The sequence below is a fragment of the Alosa sapidissima genome, chromosome 20, assembly GCF_018492685.1.
Source record: "Alosa sapidissima isolate fAloSap1 chromosome 20, fAloSap1.pri, whole genome shotgun sequence".
Lineage (NCBI taxonomy): Eukaryota > Metazoa > Chordata > Actinopteri > Clupeiformes > Clupeidae > Alosa > Alosa sapidissima.
In genome coordinates this window covers 20,037,722-20,064,946 of record NC_055976.1, presented here as the reverse complement: position 1 = coordinate 20,064,946, position 27,225 = coordinate 20,037,722, and the positions used below count along the sequence as shown (strand labels likewise).

At 45.1% G+C, this 27,225-nt stretch overlaps 1 protein-coding gene across 2 annotated transcripts in view; it reads left to right on the top strand.

Annotated features, from left to right (window-relative positions):
• Positions 1-757: 757 nt before the first annotated feature.
• rhpn2 (rhophilin, Rho GTPase binding protein 2) overlaps positions 758-27,225 on the top strand; it is a 29,691-nt gene continuing 3,223 nt past the window's right edge. Inside the window, exons 1-12 of one of the 2 annotated variants that reach the window (XM_042074281.1) lie at positions 758-977; positions 5,062-5,177; positions 14,042-14,170; positions 17,758-17,833; positions 18,460-18,537; positions 18,718-18,842; positions 21,848-22,014; positions 23,620-23,807; positions 24,286-24,442; positions 24,653-24,772; positions 25,082-25,282; positions 25,596-25,642. In XM_042074281.1, the coding sequence (XP_041930215.1) occupies positions 909-977; positions 5,062-5,177; positions 14,042-14,170; positions 17,758-17,833; positions 18,460-18,537; positions 18,718-18,842; positions 21,848-22,014; positions 23,620-23,807; positions 24,286-24,442; positions 24,653-24,772; positions 25,082-25,282; positions 25,596-25,642 (1,473 nt within the window). In that variant the 5' untranslated portion in view covers positions 758-908. Of the gene's footprint in view, positions 978-5,061; positions 5,178-14,041; positions 14,171-17,757; positions 17,834-18,459; positions 18,538-18,717; positions 18,843-21,847; positions 22,015-23,619; positions 23,808-24,285; positions 24,443-24,652; positions 24,773-25,081; positions 25,283-25,595; positions 25,673-27,225 lie in introns of both variants that reach the window. The other variant, XM_042074280.1, reaches the window with a different exon arrangement.

Genomic DNA, 27,225 nt, shown 5'->3' with positions numbered 1-27,225 from the left:
GAACAGAATACCTCTGATTAATTCAATATGAATGTGGTTGAGAAGGCACTTCATACACACACACACACACACACACACACACACACACACACACACACACACACACACACACACACGCACACACACACACAGACACTGATGTGAGTGCTCTGTCTCAGGCTGTCCCAGATCTCGTACGGTCAGAAGCAGATTGATGAGCAGGGGATGATCAACGAAGGGGGATTAACACTGAGAGAAAAATAATCAAATAATCTAATCACACACACACACACACACACATTCACACACAACACACACATGCCACTTACAAAAAAGAACTAGATAGATAGATAGATAGATACTTTATTGATCCCCAGGGGAAATTCAAGAATAGTAATTATAGTAACTATAGTAATACTATACGATTTCTATAGTAGGCTGGTTCTATCGTAGTGTATAATCCTCTATAGTGTTCCGACAGTATAGTTTTATAGTTCTTCTGTAAATATTCCTATAATAAGATTCCTATAACATTTCTGTCCCAAAATGGGCTACTATGATATTCCTAGTAGTTCCATTTCGTAAGGGACACACACCTGAAGCATTCTGATCATTTAGAGCTGGACTTATCTTTTTTTCCTCTGACAGCCAGGAGAGAGAGAGAGAGAGAGCGAGAGAGAGAGAGAGAGAGAGAGAAATGCATCCTCCCGTTGCGCCACACCCGCCCTGTCCGAAATCGTCATGCTTTCGGGGCGGGGCCTGGTGAAGAGTTCGCAGTGAGTCCGAAGAATTGGGCAGAAAGACGAGTGATTCAGCGCGAGGAGACGAACCGCGGATTGCTTACGGTTTATGGTCGAGAAGACACGCACCTGTTGATTCTCAGGCGCACCCGCGAGTTTCCCGTTTCCGAGGACAAGCAGAGCGCACAAATGACGGACGCTATCTTTCCCAACGGCTGCAAGGCCAACGGGGCCGTGGAGAACGGCTACTTTAAAAAGGTCTGTTCTCTCTCCCTCTGTGTGTTTGTATGTGTCGTTGATGTGCTGAGTTTTGATACCTGAACTTGCTTGGCTAGTTTTGGTGGCTGTCTGTCCGTAGCCTATTGTTTCCTTCACACATTCTTCTGTTCCCTGAAGGTTTCCGATCTCTCTTATTGTTCTTTGGAGCGGAGGCGAAAGCGCTGGCGAGCAACGGTGCCAGATGCGAGAGAATTAGGTTAAGCTTTCAAATCACTGTCTCCTTCGAAAACTTTCGAGAACAGCCTATTAAAAAGCCTGATTAGGCATACAACGAGTATGCCAGTAGTTCTATCAAACGTAGGGCCTATACATTTCTTCAACATGTTCTACAATTTACTTTTTTTTAGGACATCGTGATGTTGAAAGTGGGCAGCGTTTGTCGGGAAATGTTTTTTTGTTTTGTTTTCATAAGTGTGTGATAGGGGATTCTAGTCTAACGGTGTCTACATCTTTTTAGTGCCAACTTTAACATCACTAATGTGCTCATCTGCGGTGTGGCTCTTGTTTTATCAGAGTCGATTCTAGTCTATTCATAAACAGACGCGAGCCTACAGTTGCCATAGCAGGGTAGCCAGACGGCCCGATCTCGGGCTTGTAAACGCGCCCCCACCGCCGAATTCCTGAAGAATCAACTCACGGCGGGTTTGCTCCAGTTCATTCGTCAGTCATGTCATTCAGCCCCTCGGTGATGACAACGGGCCAGCAGGGTGAGCGGACGCGTTTAGTTACTTACGTGGTAGGCTACAAAATGTAGAGGGTTAGGCTTACAGTTTCAGGACATTTTTCAAAAACAAGTCTAGGTGTGTATGATAGTCAGTGGCGGGCCATTTTGTGAAAATTCAATATTTGTGCACCTGGTTAGTCAGCGAGGACAGGTGTTTCACGATAAAAGAAATATGTGTGAAAATGAGAAAATATGGACTTTGGATTTAAAAAGTAGACTAAAACAATCAGGGCAGTGCAGAGAGAGTGTGGATGGTGTTTGTTCTGTGCTGTTGGAGAGAATACAGAGGTGTGTATGCATGTGTGTGTTATTTTGAAGCAGAAAGTAGCCTCTTATATTCTTTAAATGTGTGTGCACTGCTGAGGTTGAAGTATAATGTATGTTATGTATTGATGAGGGAATGAGTGGTTTTGTGTGTGTGTGTACTCTTAAAACAAATGTTTTGTCCCTATCTGGACACAGAGATGTGTTAAAACAACGCAAGTTGTGTTGTTTTCAACACATTCCTTTCAAGTGTGTGTGTGTGTGTGTGTGCGTTTGCTTAAAATAAACTTTTAGTGGTGAAACCTGTGAGGCAGCAATGCAGTGATGAAATCTCTCTGTCACCCAGCAGTGCATGGTGACAGGACATGCGTGTGTGTCCTGCGGAGCTGTGTTCCAGGGTTTGGTGTGTGTGTGTGTGTGTGTGTGTGTGTGTGTGTGTGTGAGAGAGAGAGAGAGAGAGAGAGAGAGAGAGAGAGAGAGAGAGAAAGAGAGGGAGACATAGAGATGAGAGGGAGACAGAGAGAATAGTGGAAAAAAGAGATTTTTAACATTTTTTTCCACCCTTCAGACAGTGGTTGAGCGGTTCATTGACGCAGTGTGTGTGTGTGTGTGTGTGTGTGTGTGTGTTGTGGGCCAGGCCAAAGCCACAAATCCAAATGTCCTCATGTAGAGTGTCCTCCCTTAGAGTGTAAGAGGAGCCCAGGGCTACAGCTGTAGAGGAGAGAGATCTATAATCATCAAGAAACATCCAACACGCACGCACACATGCACACATATACACACACACACACACACACACACACACACACACACACACACACACACACACACACACACACATGCAAGCACGCCCAGAGAGACAGGAGAGCCTCATCATGTACACACATATGCAGATAGGAGGGTGTCCATCTCTGTCCCTCACACACACACACACACACACACACACACACACACACACACACACATACAAACACATAGGTGTGCAGTGAGCATGCTCCATGGCCCCGCTAGCTTGCTCCATGGCCCCACTAGGTGTGCAGTGAGCATGCTCCATTGCCCCACTACTGTACTAGGTGTGCAGTGAGCATGCTCTATGGCCCCACTACTGTACTAGGTGTGCAGTGAGCATGCTCCATGGCTCCACTACTAACACCATATTTTCCACGACTGAGCATGCTTCGTCGTCATTGGCAGTGCTCTGTGCCAGGCTTGTTCATTAGCAGCCTGTTTAGAGGTATCTGCTGGCATGAGCTCGTTACCCAGAAGCCTTTTGTGGCTCTCCCGAGGCTTTGTGGCTCGTCCAGGGTACATGCAGGGGCTGCTAACGAGGACAGCGTTCTGCTCAGCTACGCCGGGCTCTGATTGGCTGTTCACAGTTCTGGAACCCTGAATTCTGTTAGGTAATGCGAGTTCGAGACGACTTCACAGAGCCCAGTTTATGTAATCCTGACCTGAGGGACCCTGACAGCACACTAGGGACAGGTCAGGCCCACAAAGTCAACCTCCATCTAGGTTTAGACAGACGGAGAAGTTTAGGTCAATCTGCACAGAGCCCGTCCAGTACCGGTCAGTGGAGTTGACTTCTAGAGCTAAAGGACCTCAAGTGGAGTTAGAGAATATGGGTTCCTTCAGTTGGTCTAGAGCAGGGGTTCTCAAAGTGGGGTCTGGGGATCCCTTGAGGTCCGGAACCCATAGCCAAAAATAATGTACTTTAAATGATAAAGTTGAGGGTTTATCGTTTTAAAAAATCATATCTACAGATGACGCCCCTTTTCACCCATAAAACAAGCAAATTATGTCTATTTGCTCCCACCCACATTCCTTCTGCTGCCTAGCGCTGCTTATTTGTCACCTACAGTAGCTAGCTGATGAATGTGTAGATATGTTTGAGTCAGTCCATGTCAACAAGTGATGCAAAATCCAAAACTGACAATAGACAAAGTTACCCACCTGTCAGAAAACACAGGAAAGTGAACTTGGACACAACTTCAGAGAATACAAATGCCATGTTTACTTGCTACGGTTATGAGGGGGTCCTCAGAAAATGTTCTGCCCCAAAAGGGGTCCTTGGAACCAAAGAAATTGAGAACCCCTGGTCTAGAAAATATTAAAAACATGTTTGGAGATACATGTAGGTAATCTCATTATCTCATTATGAGAACATTAAGCCTTTATATGCTGAAGAGAACGTGTTGTGCGTATGTTTAAGAGAATGTGTTGCGTATGTTTAAGAGAACGTGTTGTGTGTATGTTTAAGAGAATGCGTTGCTTGTATGTTTAAGAGAACGTGTTGCGTGTATGTTTAAGAGAACATGTTGCGTGTATGTTTAAGAGAACGTGTGTATGTTTAAGAGAATGAGTTACGTGTATGTTTAAGAGAACGCGTTGCGTGTATGTTTAAGAGAACGTTTTGAGTGTACTGTATCTGCTGAAGGGAGAGTGGTGTGTGTGTGTGTATGTGTGCATGAAGAGAGTGTCAGCTTCAGATGTCTTGGGTGTTGACATCTCTGTGCATGCAAATGTGCTGTGGAAAAATGAGTGACAGCTCTGACATTACATGCTAGCGTCCCTCACACACACACACACACACACACACACACACACACACACACACACACACACACACACACACATCCACACCCACACAGTGCTGGCATTACAAACTAGTGCCTGATACTCCTTGAACACTCATTATGTGACATAACCATACACACCCACACTGATGGTGCTCTATCTTACACTCCTGTCAGAACATACATACACACCCACACCCATTATGATCACATTTCTGGTGCTATCATACTCCTGTGAGATCACACACACTCACACACAGGCACTGTCACACACACGCATGATATGATATGAACATGATATGTTGTGTCACTCCCCCTTCCCTGTCACTTCCCTGTTCCTCTGTCCTCTGTGTGTCCTGTTTTGTTTAGAGTAGAATATCAGGCCTTCAGCATTTACAACATACTATAGTCTATTGTGGCATACTGGTCCTAACCATATGTTTTTCTTTTTCGTTTGTGGTGTGTAATGTGTGTGTGTGTGTGTGTGTGTGTGTGTGTGCAGGGCTGCAACCCACTGGCTCAGACTGGCCGCAGTAAGTTGCAGAATCAGAGGGCCACCCTCAACCAGCAGATCATCAAGCAGATGAGAATGAGAGCAGGAGCAGAGAATCTTCTCAAGTATGTACACACACACAGACACACACACACACACACACACACACACACACATACATTTTTCTCACTCCTTCAAGAAATAAGTGTGTGTGCTTGCTTTGAACTGCAATGAATTTCTCTCTGATGATCTTATAAAGGACGGAAGAAAAAAAGAAAAATCCACACACTAGTCTGTGCAAAAGAAGTTTTTACTTAAGCTTTCGGTCGGCGTTCTCTCTGATGATCTGACATGTCTAACGTACATGCTAATAACATTATGGCTGTAAGGACTGAACGTCTACACACACTTGTGTTCCTCTGGTTCAGTTTGTGTATGGATGTGTAAGCATGGATGTGTGCTCTTGGACAATTATCATGAGAGACAGACACCAAGACAGTAGATACGCAGTGTGGGGCTGTCAGGGCTGGCACTTGGCTTGGATATACCCACCGTGACCAAACCTCTTAAAGGCCAGCAGCTTAACCTTGTGTGTGTGTGTGTGTGAGAGAGAGAGAGAGAGAGAGAGAGCCTGCAGATTAACCCTGCACATTCCAGTGCTGATAACAGGATGCGCTAAAAGACTCAAATCTGCGCTAAAAGACTAAAAGACAACAAGTGACCTCACTGTCCACAGGAGCCGCTTTGTTAGTGGGTGGCATCTGCAGGTCTGTGTGTGTGTGTGTGTGTGTATGTGTGTGTATGTGCGTGTGTCTAGACCACACTGTGTTAGCATCTGTGGGTGTTAGCTTAGAGGTAAAGATGTTTCTTTATGCTGTATGATAGCAGCAGGGCTCTTTCCTGGAATTGTTGAACGTGAATTATTGAACGTGAACCTGTTACCTACTTCTTCCAAGTTTCGTTCACCTTGGAGCTTCGAGCATCAGTTCATGGTTTCAGCACAGAGTAAGTCATCTTTTAATGTTACAACAAATCCACAACTTGTTTGACACAAACAATGACAACGTGACTGCTGCTATAGAATGTTTCCCAGATAATTAGCATCAGTTGTTCATGACTGTCTGTAACTTAGCCAACAGTTTCACAGCCTGTTCATTGACAACACTTGCTCAGAACAAGTACACACGATGACTGACATATTGTCACATTCTAAACATCTCTCTCTCCAAATAGGCTTAATCATTTTATTAGCACTAAACAAATTAAAGTGTATTGCATAGCCTATTGTTATAGGTCACTTTTAAAATCATGTCATATTATATAATTATATCCTGGCCATGGATGCATTAATCATTGCATCTGTATTCAAAAATGTCTGGTAAAAAGCAATTAAGCATCCTCTCATTCACCCTGAGAGGAAAGCCCCCTAAAAGGTCCAGGTTAGTGGATGCTCAGAGGTGGTGAAAAGGCCCATTATTGAATTGTCAGTGCCATGTGTCAAATCATTTCTTTTGCAAATCTGAGCAATTATAAATTATACTTTTGCCCCATTTTGACTTAGGAGGGCATTGCTCCTACATACTTTAGCCAATAATCAAACGTCTGCTCTCTTTTGGAAAGCTGAGACACTGTTGGAAAACAATTAGAATAACTGTGTGATGTACTGTCACAAAGTTACAAAGGCTAGATTATTCTTTTATTTTTCTACCGGATAACAAGCATCTTTGAACTGACCACATTTCAGCCCTCTAGGTCTTGACTTGATGACTTGAGTCCTAGCATTAGGTCTTGTCATGCTGTGTGCAAAAGTAGATCAATATAGAATGACAACATGACTACTTTAGACCATTATTTGCCAAGATATGCTCATGCATTTGGTAAAATGCCCTATGAAAACTCCCCATAGGACTTTGGGTTATCCAAAATGCATACTGGCAATCAAATGCTTACTGCATATGAACCCCACATAAGCATAATATTGGCCTCAAATGAAAGGTAATACTCTGAAGCTTCATGCTTGCATTTGGATTGTAGGCTACTTCAGGTTCTGATATGACTACACTAAATATGAAATAATAAAAAATACAAATCTTTACTATTTCTATTTCAATTCAATTGGTGTGTATAAGACGGGCTATATTTCTGCACAACTAATATTGGATCAACTGGTAACTGACCTGGGGCTGGTGTATGCTAGCTGGTGATGCTAGTTGCGCGTGTAAATCCTCACAGCCCTAACCTTAAGAACGCTTCTAACTGCTGAGTTGGAAGCCTGGGCTTTTAGCTCAGTGGTTAGAGCGCTCGACTCCCATGCCAGTGTGTGTTGACGTGGCGGGGAGGGGGGGGGGGGGGGGGGGGATTGTCGACGGGGAATGTCACTCTTGCCTGTCCTCAAAACTTGAGAGCCCTGTAGCAGGTTAGGTTGTTAGCATCTGTGGGTGTTAGCTTAGTGATGAAGACGCTTCTTTATGCTGTGTGATATCAGGTTGGGGTGTAAGCATCTGTGGGTGTTACCTACCACACTGTGGGTCCTACCACACTGTGCTATTATTTAATATTTTCCATTATTTTATTTATTTTATTTACACCAACTGCACTGCAACATATAGTCGCCAGGCACTGATTGACATTGGTTTTCTGGAAAACAATGGACTTTTTGACAACTTTTTCACGGAATCAATCTGCCCGAGCGAAATTCTCAGGAATGCCGATGAGCGCACCAACTTCAAAAGATGCAAGCGGAGAAAACATCGCGGAAAGCGTGCCGGAGTCCGAAACAGGCTCAGAACTCGGGCTCACCGCCCGTCGTTGCCAAGTGTCCTATTAGCCAATGTCCAATCTCTGGATAATAAGCTGGATGACATAAGGGCACGATTGAAATACCAAAGAGACATACGTGACTGTAACATCTTCTGCCTAACTGAGACGTGGTTAACACCGTCAGTGCAGGACCATGCAATTCAGCCTGCTGAATCTCTCTCTGTACATCGCATGGACAGAACGACGGATTCTGGCAAAACTAGAGGAGGGGGGGTATGCATTTTTGTGAACAACAGCTGGTGTGATAGCCGGAATGTCAAGGTACTAGCAAAACACTGCTCACCTGATTTGGAGCTCATCACTGTGAAATGCAGGCCATTTTATCTTCCCCGGGAGTTCACATCAGTCATTGTCACCACCATCTATATTCCACCTCAAGCGGACACTGATACAGCACTGAAGGAGTTGTCCGGGACTCTCAGAAAGCAACAGAATGACAACCTGGATGCAGCTGTGATTGTGGCTGGTGACTTCAATAAGGCCCGTCTCAAGAAGGTCATGCCAGATTTTTATCAGCACGTCAAATGTAACACCAGAGGGGAGAGGACACTGGATCACTGCTACACCTTGTTCAAAGATGGATACAAAGCCAAGTCTCTTCCTCCTTTCGGCAAATCAGATCATTCTGCAATATTCCTTATGCCCAGGTACCAGCAAAAACTGAAACGCGAGCCTCCAGCCATGCGTGAGGTGACGCTCTGGTCAGAGGAGTCTGAGAACATGCTCCAAGATGCGCTGAGCATTGTGGACTGGGATGTGTTCAGATCTGAAGAGAACATCGATGAGTTTACAGAAGCAGTAGTAGGGTTCATAGGGAAGCTTGTGGATGACACTGTTCCCAAAGCCATCATGAAGACATACCCTAACCAAAAGCCATGGGTAAACCACTCCATCCGCGAAGCTCTGAATGAACAAACTGCTGCTTATAACTCAGGACTTCTATCTGGAAACATGGAAGAATATAAAGCTGCCGCATACAATCTACGGAGAATGGTGAAAGAAGCCAAGAGACGGTATGGGGAAAATATCCGGTCCCAGTTTGAACAGTCAGATTCCAGGTGTATGTGGCAAGGGCTACGAACGATGTCGGACTACAAATCACCAACTTCCACCATTGTGAACGCTGACCCCTCGCTGGCAGATGAGCTCAACACATTCTACGCGCGATTTGACCAAAACGCGGAGGACATCACTCAGGCGCATGTTGAATGTGCGTCAGTCCTGTCAGGCCCAGTGGAGACTGCGTTCATGACGCTCTCAGAGCATGACGTGCGGAGAGCATTTAGGAGCGTGAACACCAGAAAAGCGGCAGGTCCAGATGGCATTCCTGGACGAGTATTCAAAACCTGCGCAGATCAACTTGCTCCTGTATTCACCGAAATATTCAACCTCTCTTTGGCTCAGTCAACTGTACCAACATGTTTTAAAAGATCAACAATTGTTCCTGTGCCAAAGAATTCACATCCTGCTGGCCTGAAAGACTACCGTCCAGTTGCTCTGACGTCTATAGCCATGAAGTGCTTTGAGAGGTTGGTCAAAAATTACATCTGCTCATCATTGCCCTTAAATCTAGATCCCTTGCAGTTTGCATATCGGACTAATAGATCTACTGATGATGCCATCAATTGTATACTGCATACTGTATGCCATCAATTGTATACTGCATTAGCCCACCTTGAAAACAGGGCAGGGAATTATGTGAGAATGCTGTTTATAGATTTTAGCTCAGCATTTAATACAATCAAACCTGTATTACTACTCACTAAGTTGGAAGATCTTGAACTGAATTCATCTCTGTGTAAATGGATTTTTAACTTCCTGACTGGCAGACCCCAGGCCGTGCGGGTGGGTGGTCACATCTCTTCATCCCTTACTCTCAATACAGGAGCGCCACAGGGATGTGTTCTAAGTCCATTGTTGTATTCCCTCTACACATATGATTGTACAGCAGTACATGATTCCAACATCATTGTCAAGTTTGCTGATGACACAGCAGTAGTTGGCCTCATTTCAAAGAACAATGAGCAGGCTTACTTGAATGAAGTAGACAGGTTATCCAACTGGTGCCAGGAAAACAACCTCCTCCTGAATGTTACGAAGACCAAGGAGATGTTTATAGATTTCAGGCGTGATCAGCATAAGATGTATCAACCACTTATGATCAATGACTCTCAAGTGGAAAGGGTAGAGAGTTTTAAATATCTTGGAGTCCATATTACTGAAGACCTGACTTGGACCAAGCATATTAATTCATTGGTGAAAAAGGGTCATCAGCGTCTTTTCCACCTCAGACGCCTCAAGTACTTCAAGCTACCTCAACAACTACTGAAGAACTTTTACAGAACTACCATTGAAAGTGTTATCACTGGCAGTATAACAGCTTGGTATGGAAATAGCACTGAGCTAGACCGTAAAGCTCTGAAGAGAGTAGTAAGATCAGCTGAACGTACCACCAGAAGTGCCCTACCCAACCTACAGGAAATTTACCTAAGGAGATGTCAGTCGAGAACAAGGAAAATTATCAGGGATCCCAGTCACCCCAACAACTGCCTCTTCACTATCCTACGGTCTGGGAAACGTTACCGCTGCCTGAAGTCCAACACGGAGAGAATGCGGAAAAGTTTTTACCCCCAGGCTATCAGGATTCTAAATGAGGATTGTAGCAGGAGCACCAGCATACAGTACAGGAGCCTAAACACTTTGGACTTTGGACTTTCTCTCTTTATTCTTCTTCCTTGTCTATACATATATCCTTTGCACAGTCTTGGAGTCAGTGGAACACGCATTTCACTGCATTTATAGGCTACCTGTATAATGTATGTGACAAATAAACATTTGATTGATTGATTGATTGATAGCATGTGTAATGGTGTGGCTAAAGTGTGTATGATGGTGTTTGAACAAATTTAATTGTGTGTGTTGTGTGTCTTTGAAGTGTGTGTGTGTGTGTGTGGTGTGTGTGTGTGTGTTTGTGTGTGTGTGTAGAGGTCACACCGCCACCTCATTTGTCAGGCAAATGACGTCAGCCAACATGTATGTGTGTGTGTGTGTGTGTGTGTGTGTGTGTGTGTGTGTGTGTGTGTGCATGCGTGCATGTTGTATCGCCCAGTCAGGATGTCATGCTATGCCATACTGAAGCCGAAAGAACTTCTGAATGCCAAATCTCTCAATTCTTGTGTAACGGAGGCAGACTGAGCTAGCGTGCTAGTTGCCCGTGTAAATCCTCACAGCCCTAACCTTAAGAACGCTTCTAACCGCTGAGTTGGAAGTCTAGGCTTTTAGCTCAGTGGTTAGAGCGTTCGTCTCCCATGCCAGTGTGTGTGTCAAGGTGGCGGGTTTGAGGCCCGTGAGTGGTGAACGAACCAACCTTGTGACACTTGCATGACTGTCAGTCTGTCTGTCTATCTGCCTGCCAGTGATGATAGGATACGAGATGCCTGCAGTTCCTTTACTCACAAAGATTCAGCTTTGTGTGATAGTGTATTTATATGTGTGAGTGTGTGTGTGTGTGTGTGTGTGTGTGTGTGTGTGTATACGTGCGTGCTGAGGTGTGGGCTGCATGACTCACTGGCATTGAAAACATTGAGGAGGGACAGAAAAACATAAGAGGGCAGAAAGCAAAATGCTTAGCTGTAGGGGGTGGGGGGGGGGGTTTGTGGGGTGTTTAAAGAGTGAAGGAAAAAGCCTTAGGGCTTTCCACTTCCACTTCCGTACTTACTAGTGTGTGTGTGTGTGTGTGTGTGTGTGTGTATGCAAATATACATATGTTCTTTTTATGAGCACTTCAAAGGTGTTGGCTGCAGTCAAACACAGCCTGTAAACCCGCTGCACCACACACATCATTGGCACAGACACGCTGGACCGACGGCTGGAAAACAGGAGTCTGGGTCATAAATGCCTATTGTGTGTGTGTGTGTCTGTGTGTGTGTGTGTGACAGTGTGCTTTTGGCCTCTGTATGTATTAACAAAAACCTATTGGAACATATGTTTGTGTGGATACATTAGTGTGTCTGTGTGTGTGTGTGTGTGTGTGTGTGTGTGTTTGTGTGTGTGTTGGCTGCACACTAGAGCAAGAGTGAGATGCAGTGAGACTCCTGCTGGTCTGAGCTTTCAGAGTTACTCACACACACACACACACACACACACACACACACACACACACACACACACACACACACACACCAACACACACACCACCACGCACACACTGGACTGGCTACCCCCAGGCCTGTAGCCATGCGTCTCAGTGGCCTTTGGCGAGGCGTCTGCTTGTGTCACCACGACAACTGTGTTGTGATTCAACAGTCAAAAGGACTTCCTCTAGTCACGCCCACTCTTAGACACCTAATGTTCAAGATGGATCCTGGAGCTAACAGGTCAAACGGAAATCTGATGTAATGAGAGTGGAGTATCACCCAGAGCTGACCAATGAGAATGGAATATCACCCAGAGCTGACCAATGAGAGTGGAGTATCACCCAGAGCAGTGGAGTATTACCCAGAGCTGACCAATGAGAGTGGAGTATCACCCAGAGTTGACCAGTGAAGTTGAGTGCTGATAGATGCTCGTGTGTGTGTGTGTGTGTGTGTGTGTGTGTGTGTGTGTGTGTGTGTTTGTGTGAGTGATGTCTGTTAAGGTATGGACAGCTGATAGATAGTTGTATCTGGGTATGTGTGTGTGAATGTGTATGTGTGTGTGGGTGTGGGTGTGATGTCTGTTATGGTATGGAGAGATGATAGATAGTTGTATTTGTAAAGTCATGAGGAGAGCTGATAGATGGATGGATAGATGGATGTGTGGAAACCTCTGTGAGGAGAACCAGACCCCTTGTCTGACCTCATTCTTAGGTTTATCTTCTTCTCTGGCCTTTCTCTATCACTCTATCACCCCCTCCGTCTCTATCACTCTATACATCCTGTCTCTGCCTTAGGAGATGGCAGGTGCTTCTGGCATTTCTACATTCCTCTTTCTTATTTCATCCCTCTCTCTCTCTTTCTTTCTTACTTTCTTTCTTTCTTGCTTTTGTCATTTTTATCAAAACAAACAACAGAAACAGAGCACAAAGGCCAGAGGTGTGTTCTGATTGGGCCAGCAGTGGAGAGCTTTGGTCAGACATGTTTTCTCTGAACAGTTCCATTTATGTTCAGAAGCATTTGCAGAGAACTCAAGTCAAACAGAAAGCTGTTTGAACATTGCAAACATTCATTTATGTTTGCACATTTGAATGCACCTCAGACCTAAACAGAACTAAGGGTTCTTTAGAACTGTCTCTGACAGAATTGTAATCACTCAACAGAACTAAGGGTTCTTTAGAACTGTCTGTGACAGAATTGTAATCACTCAACAGAACTAAGGGTTCTTTAGAACTGTCTGTGACAGAATTGTAATTGCTCAACAGAACGGAACATACGCGGAACAGAACTCAGTCTGGCAGTGGTTAGGGAGGAGTGATTAGTGAGTAACTCTGTGGAGTGGACACACTCTACTGTTACTGACCACAGGAGAACTGCTGACATGCAGATACTCACACACACACACACACACACACACACACACACACACACACACACACACACACACACACACAGACATGTAGATACTCACACACACAAAGACACACACACACAAACACACAGACAAACACACACACACACACACACTCACACACACAGGGCACAGGTGAAGGGCATGGTAATAGTGTGTGGTGGTTTAACCTCTCTGGTAAACATTGACCAGTGTTAAGCCCTGCCAGGGACGTTGGTTCCAGAGCCCTAACCTGCCCTCTGTAACTGATATTACTGGACTTGTACAGTGTGTGTGTGTGTGTGTGTGTGTGTGTGTGTTTACATGCCCGGCCTGTCACTAGCAAGTGGTTTTCCACTTATGTGCATCCAAAAACTTTCCATCCAAATCCCCAGTGTGTGTGTGTGTGTGTGTGTGTGTGTGTGTGTGTGTGTGTACGTATGTGTGTGTATATTTACAGGTGCATTTGGAAGCAGCCTCCATTGGATAGTGTTTGTGTGTGTGTGTGTGTGTGTGTTAATTGCGATCATTGCCATGTGAGAGAAGGGCTATGTTATAAAAGACAGCTGCTGTTTTATATTGACTCCAAGCCAAATATATATAAGAGTGACAAGTATTGACCCCGCCCCTCTGCTCCTGTCTCCAGGGCGACGACCAATAATAAGGTGCGTGAGAGCGTGCTGCTGGAGCTCAGCTACATCAACTCTAACCTGCAGCTCCTCATGGAACAGCTGGAGGGCCTCAACAGCTCCGTGGAGGTCTACCAGAACGTCCAGTGAGTACACACACACACACACACACACACACACACACACACACCACACACACACACACACACACACAAAATGAAATGAATGAATGAAACGAAATTGGAGGAGCGGCCGAGTGAACAGCCACCTGAGCGAGTGGGCTATATTTGCACCACTCAGCTCACTAGCTCTGATGCACGCACACACACACACACACACACACACACACACACACACACACACACACACACACACATACACTTGTACATCCGTCCTACCCACACCCACACACACACCCACACACACACATATGCGCACGCACACACACACACACACACACGCGCGCGCACACACATACACACACACACACACATGATTGTGTTTGTGTAGACTTGTTTGTTGATAAAGTGTGTGTCTTCATGTATCCATGTGTTAGTATGTCTTTGTTTGTGTATGTATTGTGTGTGTGTGTGTGTGTGTGTGTGTGTGTAACTTGTCGGGGGTTTTGTGAGTTAAAAGAAAACAGTTGGTTCCAAAGAAAGCACACACAGCGCTGTGGAATGCAGAGGGAGGCTGGGCAGCCTAACATGCCTTAATTAGAGTGGCATTTACACACACACACACACACACACACACACACACACACACACACACACACACACACTGCTGAAACAAAAAGAAACAGAAGAGGGCCCTCAGAACCAAACTGGTTGAACCAGATCAACGAGAGGCTCAGATAAACATCTCAGTCCCACACATACACACACACAGACACACACACACACATACACAGTGGTGACTGATGGAGGCCGAAGCTATGATGGATGTGTTGAAATGAGGACACTGATGTTGTGACAGCTCCGAGAAGGGATAAACACACTCTACTCATTCACATGTTGAAACCCAACACACACTCAGACACACACATACACACACACACACATACACACACACACACATACAGGTGGTCAAGTCCACCTACACACTTTCACCACACATGACCAGCTCGGTCTGTTCACATATCTTATCACCTGCTAAAAGACAAGAGGAGAAAGGAGAAGAGAGGAGGAGAAGAGAGGAGGAGAGTAGAGGAGAAGAGAGAAGGGGAGTAGAGGAGAAGAGAGGAGGAGAGAGTAGAGGAGAGTACAGGAGAGAGGAGAACCGAAAGGAGTAGCATAAAGAGTAGAAAGAAAAGGAGGAGAGTAGAGAAAGAGAGAGGGAGGAGAATAGAGGAGGAAGTTGATTTGCCTTTCGGGGAAGCCCCTCTGAAGATCCTGTCCTGCAGCTGTCAGATGAACTGATGAGCTAATCTCAGGGATGCTAATCTGGCTCTGCTATCGGCCTGTCTGGCCTACTCATAGTACTGAGTGAGGGCTGCTATCTGGCACTCTGTGATTGAATGGTCAGGGCTGTTATCTGGGCTCGGTGGTTCAAGAGGTACTGACCATAAGGACAGATCAGTCTCTTCTCACAGATGATGTCATTGAAGGAGGGGTGTTGCCCAATCAGGATACACCTTTAGGATGAACACACACTTTTCTCTTTCACATCTATCTTTCTCACAAACACAATCTCTTTCTCTCTCTCTTTCTCACAAACACAATCTCTTTCTCTCTTTCTCACAAACACAATCTCTATCTCTCTTTCTCTCTCTCTCTCTCTCTCTCTCTCTTTCTCACAAACACAATCTCTTTCTCTCTCTCTTTCTCACAAACACAATCTCTATCTCTCTTTCTCTCTCTCTCTCTTTCTCACAAACACAATCTCTCTCTCTCTCTCACACACACACACCCTTACTCTCACTGTATGTGTGTATGTGCGTGTGTGATGTGTGTGTTCTCGTGTGATTTTGGCTGCAGGTGTCCAGGCACAATACATTATTATTCTCATGAGACACAAAGAACAAACTCTTCTTCTCGACCTCTTTTTCTCCTTTTCACCTTCTCCTGTTCTCTCTCCCTCCCCCCTCTCTCTCTCTCTCTCTGTGTGTGTGTGTGTGTGTGTGTGTTTCACTTGAAAGGTGAAGGTTCTCCACAGATGTATAGATGAATGTAGGACATGTGTCACTGTCACAGGACTCAGTCATCTCAACACACACATTTACTCTATCCTTCACATCATGTGTGTGTGTGTGTGTGTGTGTGTGTGTGTGTGTGTGTGTGTGTGTGTGTCTGTCTTCATGAAGTGTTTTCTTTTCTGTAGTTTCACATGAGTGCACAAACATACTACCCTTAAATGACAACTAGCAACAGAGAAGAGAGAGAGAGAGAGTGTGTTGGGGTTTAGTGTGTGTTGGGAGAGAGTGTGTGTTGGGGTTTAGTGTGTGTTGGCGTGGAGTGTGTGTTGGGGTGGAGTGTGTGTTGGCGTGGAGTGTGTGTTGGCGTGGAGTGTGTGTTGGTGTAGTAGAGTGTGTGTTGGTGTTTAGTGTGTGTTGGTGTAGTAGAGTGTGTGTTGGCGTTTAGTGTGTGTTGGTGTTTAGTGTGTGTTGGTGTAGTAGAGTGTGTGTTGGTGTAGTAGAGTGTGTGTTGGCGTTTAGTGTGTGTTGGTGTAGTAGAGTGTGTGTTGGTGTTTAGTGTGTGTTGGTGTAGTAGAGTGTGTGTTGGTGTAGTGGAGTGTGTGTTGGCGTTTAGTGTGTGTTGGTGTTTGGTGTGTGTTGGTGTAGTAGAGTGTGTGTTGGTGTAGTAGAGTGTGTGTTGGTGTTTAGTGTGTGTTGGTGTAGTAGAGTGTGTTGGTGTTTAGTGTGTGTTGGTGTAGTAGAGTGTGTGTTGGTGTTTAGTGTGTGTTGGTGTAGTAGAGTGTGTGTTAACGTTTAGTGTGTGTTGGTGGTTTTAGAGAGAGGGAGTGCTGTGTTGGAAGGTTGTTTCCATGGTATCAGTCGGTCATGAAGATAAGACCAGGTTAAACACAGCTGCTACTGCAGCCCAGGAGACCCACACACACACACAGACACACACACACACACACGTGTTTACCTTGGAAAGAATTGTTTCTCATTAGGAAGATAAAAGTATAGTGTCTATTGGCCTGTTTGTTTTTAGAATGTGTGTTAGGTGGTGAGCCAAGACACGCGTGTTCAAGGTGTACAGCCAGAGACCACTTAATATGTTTGTGTGGGAACTCTAATTTGAAACATGGCCCTTCCTGCTGATTAACATTAGAGACTGCATTTTGTACATTCAGTACACGTCTATTGAACCTTCCTGCTGATTAACATTAGAGACTGCATTTGGTACATTCAGTACGTCTGTATTGAACCTTCCTGCTGATTAACATTAGAGACTGCATTTGGTACATTCAGTACGTCTGTATTGAACCTTCCTGCTGATTAACATTAGAGACTGCATTTGGTACATTCAGTACACATCTGTATTGAACCTTCCTGCTGATTACTGTTAGAGACTGCATTTGGTACATTCAGTACACGTCTGTATGGAACCTAACGAACCTGTACACCCCTGCTGTGTACGCCACAAGACATATGGGCTCAAATGGGTTTCAGACCACCTCAGCAAATGGTGTGAGAGAATGGATCACAATGCCTGTTAGTGATTGTTTACACTTTTATTTAGAGCTGACCATTTGTGTGTGTGCGTGTGTGTGTGTGTGTGTGTAGGGAGAGCGCCAGTATTCCACTGATTGCCCTGGGTCTTAAAGAGACAAAGGATGTGGACTTCGCAGTGGCCTTTAAGGTAAGAACAAACCAACATACATGATGGCAGCTCACACACACACACAAACAAACAAACACACATACACACACACACACATACATATACACAGACACAGACAGACAGACACACACACACACACACACACACACACACACATACATATACACAGACACAGACAGACAGACACACACACACACACACACACACACACACAGACGCACGCACACAGACACACACACACACGCATGCACATACACACAAGCATATCTCTTACTATAGATGTATATATTATTATTGGAGAGACATCAAAGATTATGAAAACGGCCAGAGAGAGAGCGAGTGAGAGAGACAGAGAGAGAGAGAGAGAGAGAGAGAGATAGCAGATAGACTTTGCGTAATTGGGTCAAACAGGTTTGCTGGACTTCCTGCCAGTTATTTATGACATGATAATGTCAAGGTGTGTGTGTGTGTGTGTGTGTGTGTGTGTGTGTGTGTGTGTGTACGTGTTTTGCAATAACCATGGCACTGTCTATAGCCTGAGGAAAATTCTCAATGTCACCAGTGGTATGAGTGTGAAGAGCAAGGGCCTAGTGTGTGTGTGGTTGTGTGTGTGTGTGTGTATTAATGTTTTCTCTCCTTTTCAGGACTTCCTCCTTGAGCACTACAGTGAGGATGGAAATAACTTTCAAGATGAGATCGCTGACCTCATGGACCAGAGACAGGTGTGTGTGTGTGTGTGTGTGAGAGAGAGCCAGAGAGAGTGAGAGACCTTCTGATAGATGCACATTCTTGGATGCATAGTCTATACACATATACACATAAGCAAGCATACATTGTTATTTCAGCTCATCCATGCTCATTTCATGTGTGTGTCTGTGTGTGTGTGTGTGTGTGTGTTGCAGGCGTGTCGTACCCCTAGTCGAAGTGGTGAGGGGATTGACTTGTTGGCCAACTACTTCAGTCAGCTCGCCCTGATTGAGAGCAGATTCTTCGCCCCCAACCGCCAGATCGGACTCTTCTTCACCTGGTACAATCACACACACACACACACACACACTCACACTCAGTGGTTAAATTGGCTTTTGTGCCATAAAATGACTTTGACTTTGAATGTCAAAAGTAATTTTGTCATTGACTTTGAATGTGTTTTGTGTGTATAAGGTAGGGTTGAGAAGTTATTCAAACAAAGAGAAATACTTTACAATTCACTTACTTTATTATTATTGTTTACCTTTGATTATTATTGTTTACCTTTGATGTTAACAGGCAGGTTGTGCCTTTCTTTAGGGCTTTTCTACTAAATGTTACATACATCAAAATTACTGATCCTGCACACTTCTTTACATGTTCAATCTCTACTGCCCATCAAAAACATCTTCCAGGGTCCGCTCAATCGTTATAGATCAGGGGTGTTATAAGGTCTAGAGCTGCACTGGGGCACAAGCCTCCCTAGGGGGGGGGTCTGGGGACATGTTCCCCTGTATGAAAATGTTTATATTTTAATGCTTAAATGCATCAATCTGGTGCACTTTGAAAAGAAATTCAGGGGTTTCACTTAATAATTTTTATATATGGTTGGAAATATTTGTGCTGTAGCCTAAATTATTTTGTGCTTCAGAATTTTAACCATACACACACAGGTGGAATAGTTATGATGAAACTGCAATAAGTTCACAACCACAAAGCATATTTGCTGAGTAAGCTAGTCATATTGGTCATTGAGTTATCATGGGCATCTATACGTGCTACATCTTCCTTTTTCAGGACAGTCTGACACCCATATCTGCTACCCGATATGGTTTTTTCAGGGCCGATACCGATATCAATTATTACCAAAACAGGAGGCCGATAACCGATATGTAAAACCGATATGTCAGTTGTCAAAAAGGGGGGTAGATAGTAAAGGCGATATGCTGCAAAAAATTCACTCAAAAGCATTTAATTATGCAAACTTTTCTTTTTTCTTTTGATATACAATTGTCTCTCAACTTGCATCACATGTAAATCCTGTGTACGATATTAATCCAAGAACTGAGTGATAGCAATTATTTTCAGACTAGGCCTACACAATGGGCTATGTGCTTGTTAAGGGACCTGTCACAAAGAGGATGCTTTGCCATCGTGTGTGAGTGCACGAGAGAGGGAGAGGAAGAGGTGCATGCGTGATGGCAAGTGTTACGGTTGAACAGTTTAACAAAACAGTTTAAAAATAGTTCTTAGGCTATCTAAGCATGCAATTTGTGTCCATGTGTAGGCTACACTTTGGTGAGCCTAAAAGGCACGTTAATAGCCAGCTCAGGCCGCGATTTAGGCTAGCCTACTTCAGGTCGAATTAAATTACGGCTGGCCCTGGGTGCCTGTAGCCTAGTATTTTCTGACAGTCCGTTTCCAAAAGGAGCAACTAGACTTTTTGACGTTCGCTACCGCATATTTAGGACTTGTCTATGTAGGCCTAAGGGATAACGTCAGCCGAGGTGTCCCGTTATTCACAATTAATGGACGAGGCAGAGGCAAAGAACTCCCGACGCGCAGCACCCGAGTTTGTAGGCAAACTAGTAGCCTAGGCTTAACTCACTAACGTGCATCAATCGGGAATTCGCTAAATGAAGGAAGTGGGTGCTTTACTTATTGATCCGGATCAAAGAGACAATAGCGTCCAAAGTGGTGTTTTTGTAACTTCAGTGTAGATGATTGAGATTTATTGCAACTTCAGCAATGTAAGGTACCTTCCTTACCTTCGAAAAATAGCTCCGTACAGCTGAAGCCCATCTACACTCTGCCTCAGTGAGAATCTAGCCTGGCTAGCGCCACCACCATAGACATAATATACATAGACGCCGCATCGACCGCTGCTCCCTACTAGCGCTGACGAGATTTGGAGCCGCCATCTTGGACCGGTCATCCACTCCACTCAGTGTAATCTGTTTGGCCGGTGCAATGAGCTGTCAGCACACTTAATTAATCATATCTCACTGAATACCGAACAGATTTTCACGCGGTTTTTTTTGCTGCAAAGGTCATACATGTAGCTATGATACAGGCCACATTGTTCGAAAATACAAAATACAACCAATAGTATGGTAATGTTAAATCTTACTTGTGAAAAGTAAATCCCCCGAGTATGGTCCGCCGATTTGAGCAGGAACATGCTGCACAGTGCTGTCATCTTGTGTTTTCTGCTGCAACGCAATGAGGAGTATGACCGGTCCAAGATGGCGGCCGCATTTCTTGTTTCCAGCAGCCAATGCGGCGTCTATGTATATTATGTCTATGGCCACCACTTCAAATCGCGCGCAAGGCAGCATGGGAACACCCAGGCTAGTGAGAATCCTAAACTTTCTCTGTGTTCAGTCTTCGATCCTGATTGGCTGCATTCGTGTTAACTAACAAATCAGACGGGCGGGACAATGCTCTCGACCACAGAGTAGCAAATGCAGGGAGTGAGAGACGCTTTACAGACAAAGTAGCGCGTTTCATTCTTTATCCATTTCAATATCGGCTTATCGGTGGAAAAAATGACCGATACCAATTATTATAAAAATGCCAGCTAAATATCGGCCCTAATAATCGGCCCGGCCGATAATTGGTCGACCCCTAGTGATAATATAACATGTGTCAGATGTCATATTATATTATGGCATCTGGCAACATAAGAACCATGATCGTGGGATACTCTGGCTAAGTAATTTACAAAAATGTTTGTACTGACATACTTTAGGCTAAATAGTTATATATATACATTATAATTTTGGTCCAAAGTTGGAGACTATGTAGAAATTTGTTGCAATTTAAAAAATGGATTACTCGGGAACCGCTTGTTGTACAGATGCATGCGTTATATCCTCATATTCGGAAATGTCTGCTGTTTATTGTAATATACGGTTTGCCTTGTGTTGAGTGAAGAGTTGGTATGCAGAGATGTGTGCAGAATGCAAATATGATTACATTTCATGTAAGTTCAATGTTAAGTTTCTCACAGACCATTTATCACAGCAACTTGGTGTTAATATCATGTGTGTGTGTGTCCTGCAGGTACGACACATTCACAGGCGTGCCGGTGTGTCAGCAAAATGTCTCTCTGGAGCGTGCGAGCGTGTTGTTCAACATGGCTGCCCTCTACACACAGATTGCCACACGCTGCAACCGACAGACCAACACTGGATTGCATGAGGCCATCACAGCCTTCCAGAGAGCCACAGGTCAGACCAGTGTGTGTGTGTGTGTGTGTGTGTGTGTGTGTGTGTGTGTGTGTGAGTGCGCGTGTCAGACAGGAACACCCACATCCTTCTCCACTGGAAGGTTTGTGTGTGTGTGTGTGTGTGTGTGTGTGTGTGTGTGTGTGTGTGTGTGTGTGTGTGTGTGTGTCGGACAGGAACACCCACATCCTTCTCTACTGTGTAATAGGTAACTCCTCTGTAAATCAAAACACACCTGTCCGCACCTGGCCTCACCCTCACACACACCCCTGCAGGGACCAAGAATCTGAACCAAACCAGTCTGCTCTTTTGTTCATCCTGTGTGTGTGTGTGTGTGTGTGTGTGTGTGTGTGTGTGTGTGTGTCAGCTGCTGCACAAAGCTTCTGGACAAAGTACAATACACCCAAATAAGACAAGACAACAAATGTTCAAACTAAGTGGTTTTCAAATCTGAATAACAATGTAAATGCTCTAAGAAGTGTCCTTAGAGAATCCCGAACACCCCACACATTGGAGTTGAAAACATTGACTAAAAACATTCTCATTCTGGGAGTAGGTTGTTGTTTTGATGCGTACATGGACCTGTGTTTTTCTGAGAAAATTTTGAAATACCAGCCATTACGATGCTTTAGCAGTGTTGAAATACAGCCATTAACAATACTTTAGCAGTGTTAAAATACCAGCCATTAACAATGCTCTAGCAGTGTGTGGTTACAGCACACAACTGATTATCCTAAGTGCACAGACTGCGTCAGAGGCTTGCACTGAGTAAAAAGACCTGTAAGCAATTAGCCACATACTGTTCTGTGTCAGCAATCATAGGCAGTCTCAGTCCGTATGTTTGGAAAAGGCGATGCCACCTCTATCCTTAACATACATACCCTATTTATTTATTTATTCATGTGGTTGTGACTATTAGCACAATGTTTATATTGTCAAGTAAAACATAACAGGCTCTTTGTCAATACTCGGATGCTGTATTGTTTTAATCAGTATTGGTCATTCCAAATAAAATAATCAAATGTGTCAAAGTCCTTTTAGGCAACTCAGTGGCCATCTTTTTAACGCACTTTGGGTAGTTATCGGGCAGCTATTTTCCTATTCAGGTGAATGGGGAGGCATACAGGAAGGGGCGGGTCCTGCGGGATATGTGTAGAGGCTACTGCCATGTTTGCGTTACAAACTAGCCCAATGCATTTCTATGGAGGATTCTTTGAGTGCTGTGTCTGTGTGTGTGTTTCGTCAGCAGCAGGTAGATGTGCCGTATGTCGCTGTAATATATGTGTGTGTGTCGTAACAGCATTTACATAACGAGCAGCTCAAGTGCTGTTAATTAGAGAGTCACTAATTAAGCTCTAGTGAAGGCCAGCTGCTGTGGCACAAGTACTCAGTGTCAACAATACACCATCAGTTGGAAAGAGACATCTTCTGAAGGGTCATTATATGAGACAGGTGTGGTGTGTGTGTGTGTGTGTGTGATCTGAACTCTCCCGTGTGTATACTGTACGTGTGTGTGTGTGTGTGTGTGTGTGTGGGTACCTGTTCAACCCATATGGATTTTTTACTCCATGTTAATGTGTGTGTGTGTGTGTGTGTGTGTGTGTGCAGGCGTGCTTCACCACCTGAAGGAGACGTTCACACACACCCCAAGCTACGACATGAGTCCGGCCATGCTGAGCATGCTGATGCGCATGATGCTGGCCCAGATCCAGGAGTGTGTGTACGAGAAGATCGCCCTGCCCGGCATTCGCAACCACTTCCTCCTGCTGCTCAAGATGGCCCAGGAGGCCGCCAAGGTACGGCAGGGCTCGACAAGTCAGGGGGATGTGGCCGCTGGGTGGGGTCTGAGTTCACTGACTGGCTGGATGCTCAGCCCTCATTAGTTGGATTCATTCAAATGGGCGTCGGCCTGGCCTGAGTCTGTCCCCTTCACTCCAGCGATAATCTTTTGGATGCTTATGTCATACAGTATGTCATTTCCTCTAGGTCACTTATGTGGACATACAGTATGTCATTTCCTCTAGGACACTTATGTGGACATACAGTATGTCATTTCCTCTAGTACGCTTATGTGGACATACAGTATGTCATTTCCTCTAGGTCACGTGTTCGGCTGGGCTTTACCTCTGTGGAGAAAATCAGCTAACAATACCTCAAATGGCCTTGGTCACCTGAGCTCTGTTGAAATGATTTTTCAAATGTTCAAAAATGTCCAATTCAAGCACTGTCTTCAGGCCAGAGTTTATTAATGTGTGTGACATCACTCCCTTTCAGGTGAGTGAGATGTACGACATTGCCCATCAGTCTATGATACAGATGCCAATCAAAGACAACGTGCCCCTGTTCTGGTCCACCATGGCCCAGGTCAAGACCAGCCACTACCGCTCACTGGCTCACTACTTTACCGCCACCGCACTCCTCGACCATCAGGGTAAGACACACACACACACACACACACACACACACACACACACACACACACACTCAGATGGAGAGAATAGATGAAAAGAAAGAGAAATCCTGGTGATAGTTGTAGTTTAATGGATATCGTTTGGTTCTGACTGTTGTGTGTGTGTGTGTGTGTGTGTGTGTGTGTGTGTGTGTGTGTGTGTGTGTGTGTGTGTGTGTGTGTTATGCTCAGTGAGTCCCAGTGATGATGAGGACCAGCAGGAGAAGGCCTTCTCCCAGCTGTACGACGCCATGCCGGACGGTCAGCCTCCACTGGACATCCTCAAGAGCCAGAAGGAGCGAGAGCGCATCGGTGAGGCCAGAGGGCAAAGGTCATGATCTTTACATGACCTTCACTGTGTCTGAGTACCTTTACATGACCTTCACTGTGTCTGAGTACCTATTAGTAGCTCTGAGTATCTCTGCTGTAGTGTGTGTTTGTGTGTTTGTAAGTGTCTCTTCAATATGTGTGTGTGTGTGTGTGTGTGTGTGTGTGTGTGTGTGTGTAGTGTGTGTCTGTGAGATCCTACTGACTGCTATGAGTGTGTGTCTTCGTAAGTGTGTGTGTGTGTGTGTGTGTGTGTGTGTGTTGTTTCTGACGGCTGTGTTGTGGTGTGCACAGGTAAGGCTCACCTGCGGCGTGCGATCCTGGAGCACGAGGAGGCGTTGCGGATCTTCCGTCTGTGCGGGGAGCTGCGACGTCTGGACATCCTCAACGAAATCCTGCAGGCCACACACAGACGCTCGCTCGCCAAGTTCACTCTGCACGAGGACGAGGACGAGGACCAGTTCACCGACTACATGGAGGCTCCCGACATCAACTGTACGTGTGTGTGTGTGTGTGTGTGTGTGTGTGTGGTGAATGATGATATCATAAGGCAACTAAACTATCTGTGTAACATCAGCAGCTGACCTTTGTCTGGTTTATGTTTTGTGTCTCTGTATCTTTGTGTTCACAAGGGTGTGTGTGTTTGTGTGTGTTTGTGTGTGACAAGAGTGTTGTTGTAGAGAATGCGTGTGTGTGTGTATCTATGTACTGACGCTTTTCATCGTTGTGTGTTATCACAAAAGAGAAAACTCCCTGATTGCAGCGATTGAAGTGTCTCATGCTGTGTCTCTTGTCCTCCCGTATTCAGCTAAGACGGAGCAGAAGGCGGAGATGGAGCTCCCAGGGTCCACTAAGGTGAAAGTGACAGACCTTTTCCATCGGCTGGTATGTGGGCTACTAATCCATTTCACATTAACCTGCAGCTTCACACACTTCCATCCCAAAGCAGCACACAAGCACAGAGCGACCACTGGATGGACTGTGAATAAGTGTGTGAGTGTGTGTGTGTGAGAGTGTGTGTGTGTGTGTGAGTGCGTGCGTGTGTGTGTGTGTGAGAGTGTGTGTGTGTGTGTGTGTGAGTGCGTGTGTGTGTGTGTGTGTGTCCATCTCCTTGTCCAGGGCTCCGTGCTCTGGGGTTGTGTGCTGCTTTAGGAATCGCTCAAGTCAACTCTAACATGAATAACCAGCAGAGGGAAGAGGGACTGTGTGTGTGTGTGTGTGGGTGTGTCTGTCTGTGTGTGTGTGTGTGTATGTGACTGATGTTATGTCACCTAAACCACACACACACACACACACACACACACACAGACACATCAGCAGATTGAAACAGGCTGTGTGTCTAGCTGGGTTTGCGGGCTCTACACTTTATACTTATACTTAAGGACATCTCCTTACTCTGAACTCACAAGTGTTCAGGCAGTGGCCTAGATGACGTGTGTGTGTGTGTGTGTGTGTGTGTGTGTGTGTGTGTGTGTGTGTGTGTGTGTGTGTGTGTGTGTGTGTGTGTGTGTGTGTGCAACATTTTCGGAAGAACAGGTGTTCTATCTGCATGTGGATGTCTGTGTGTGTGTTCCATCTGTGCTGTTATAGTGGTGGTTTGAGAAGTCTTTGTAATAATATGTAAGTAACCCAGTGAGGAGCAATGCGTGTGTGTGTGCGTGGGCATGCGTGTGTGTGTGTGCGTGTGTGCATGTGTATACACGTGCATATGCGTGTGTGTGTGCGTGCGTGTGCATGCGTGTGCATGCATGTGTGTGTGTGACTGGAGCCAGCTGCAGTGTGGCCAGTTCTATCTAAGACATGAGAAATCCCCTCAGTGGCCTTCATGAGGAGTAATCCCTAAAGATCTTGCAGAGGAGTGGAGATAAGCCACTGTTGCACGTCCTCAGCCATTCTCACTGGAATATGACAGACAGACAGGCACACACACACACCCACACACACACACAAGCACACACACACACACACACACGCACACACACACTTTATATACTTTATTTGATTTCACTTTACAAGTCAAGTTACATTATGAATCAAATCTTCTGAAAAATCCCTTAGATTAAAGCAGTTAGGCAATCTATCGTGAGTTTACAGATTCAAGGGTATAGGAAGCATCGTCTCTTCCAAATAAACATGCTTCCTATAATTGCTAATATGGAACACACACACACACACACACAGACACACAGTCTGACAGCCTGTCAGGTTGATTTGGGCACTGGAGGAACTGGTCTAAGAAGAAACTAAACTTCACCTCATGAATACCTGAGCTCTGACTAAAGCCTCCACTCAATGGACAATTGTTCTACAGGGAGGAGAAGGGTGACAAAGGCAGATTGGTATGGCTTTCTGTGTGTGTGTGTGTGTGTGTGTGTATGTGTATGCATGTGTGCGTGTGTGTGTGTGTGCGTGTGTGTGTGTGTGTGTGTGTGTGTGTG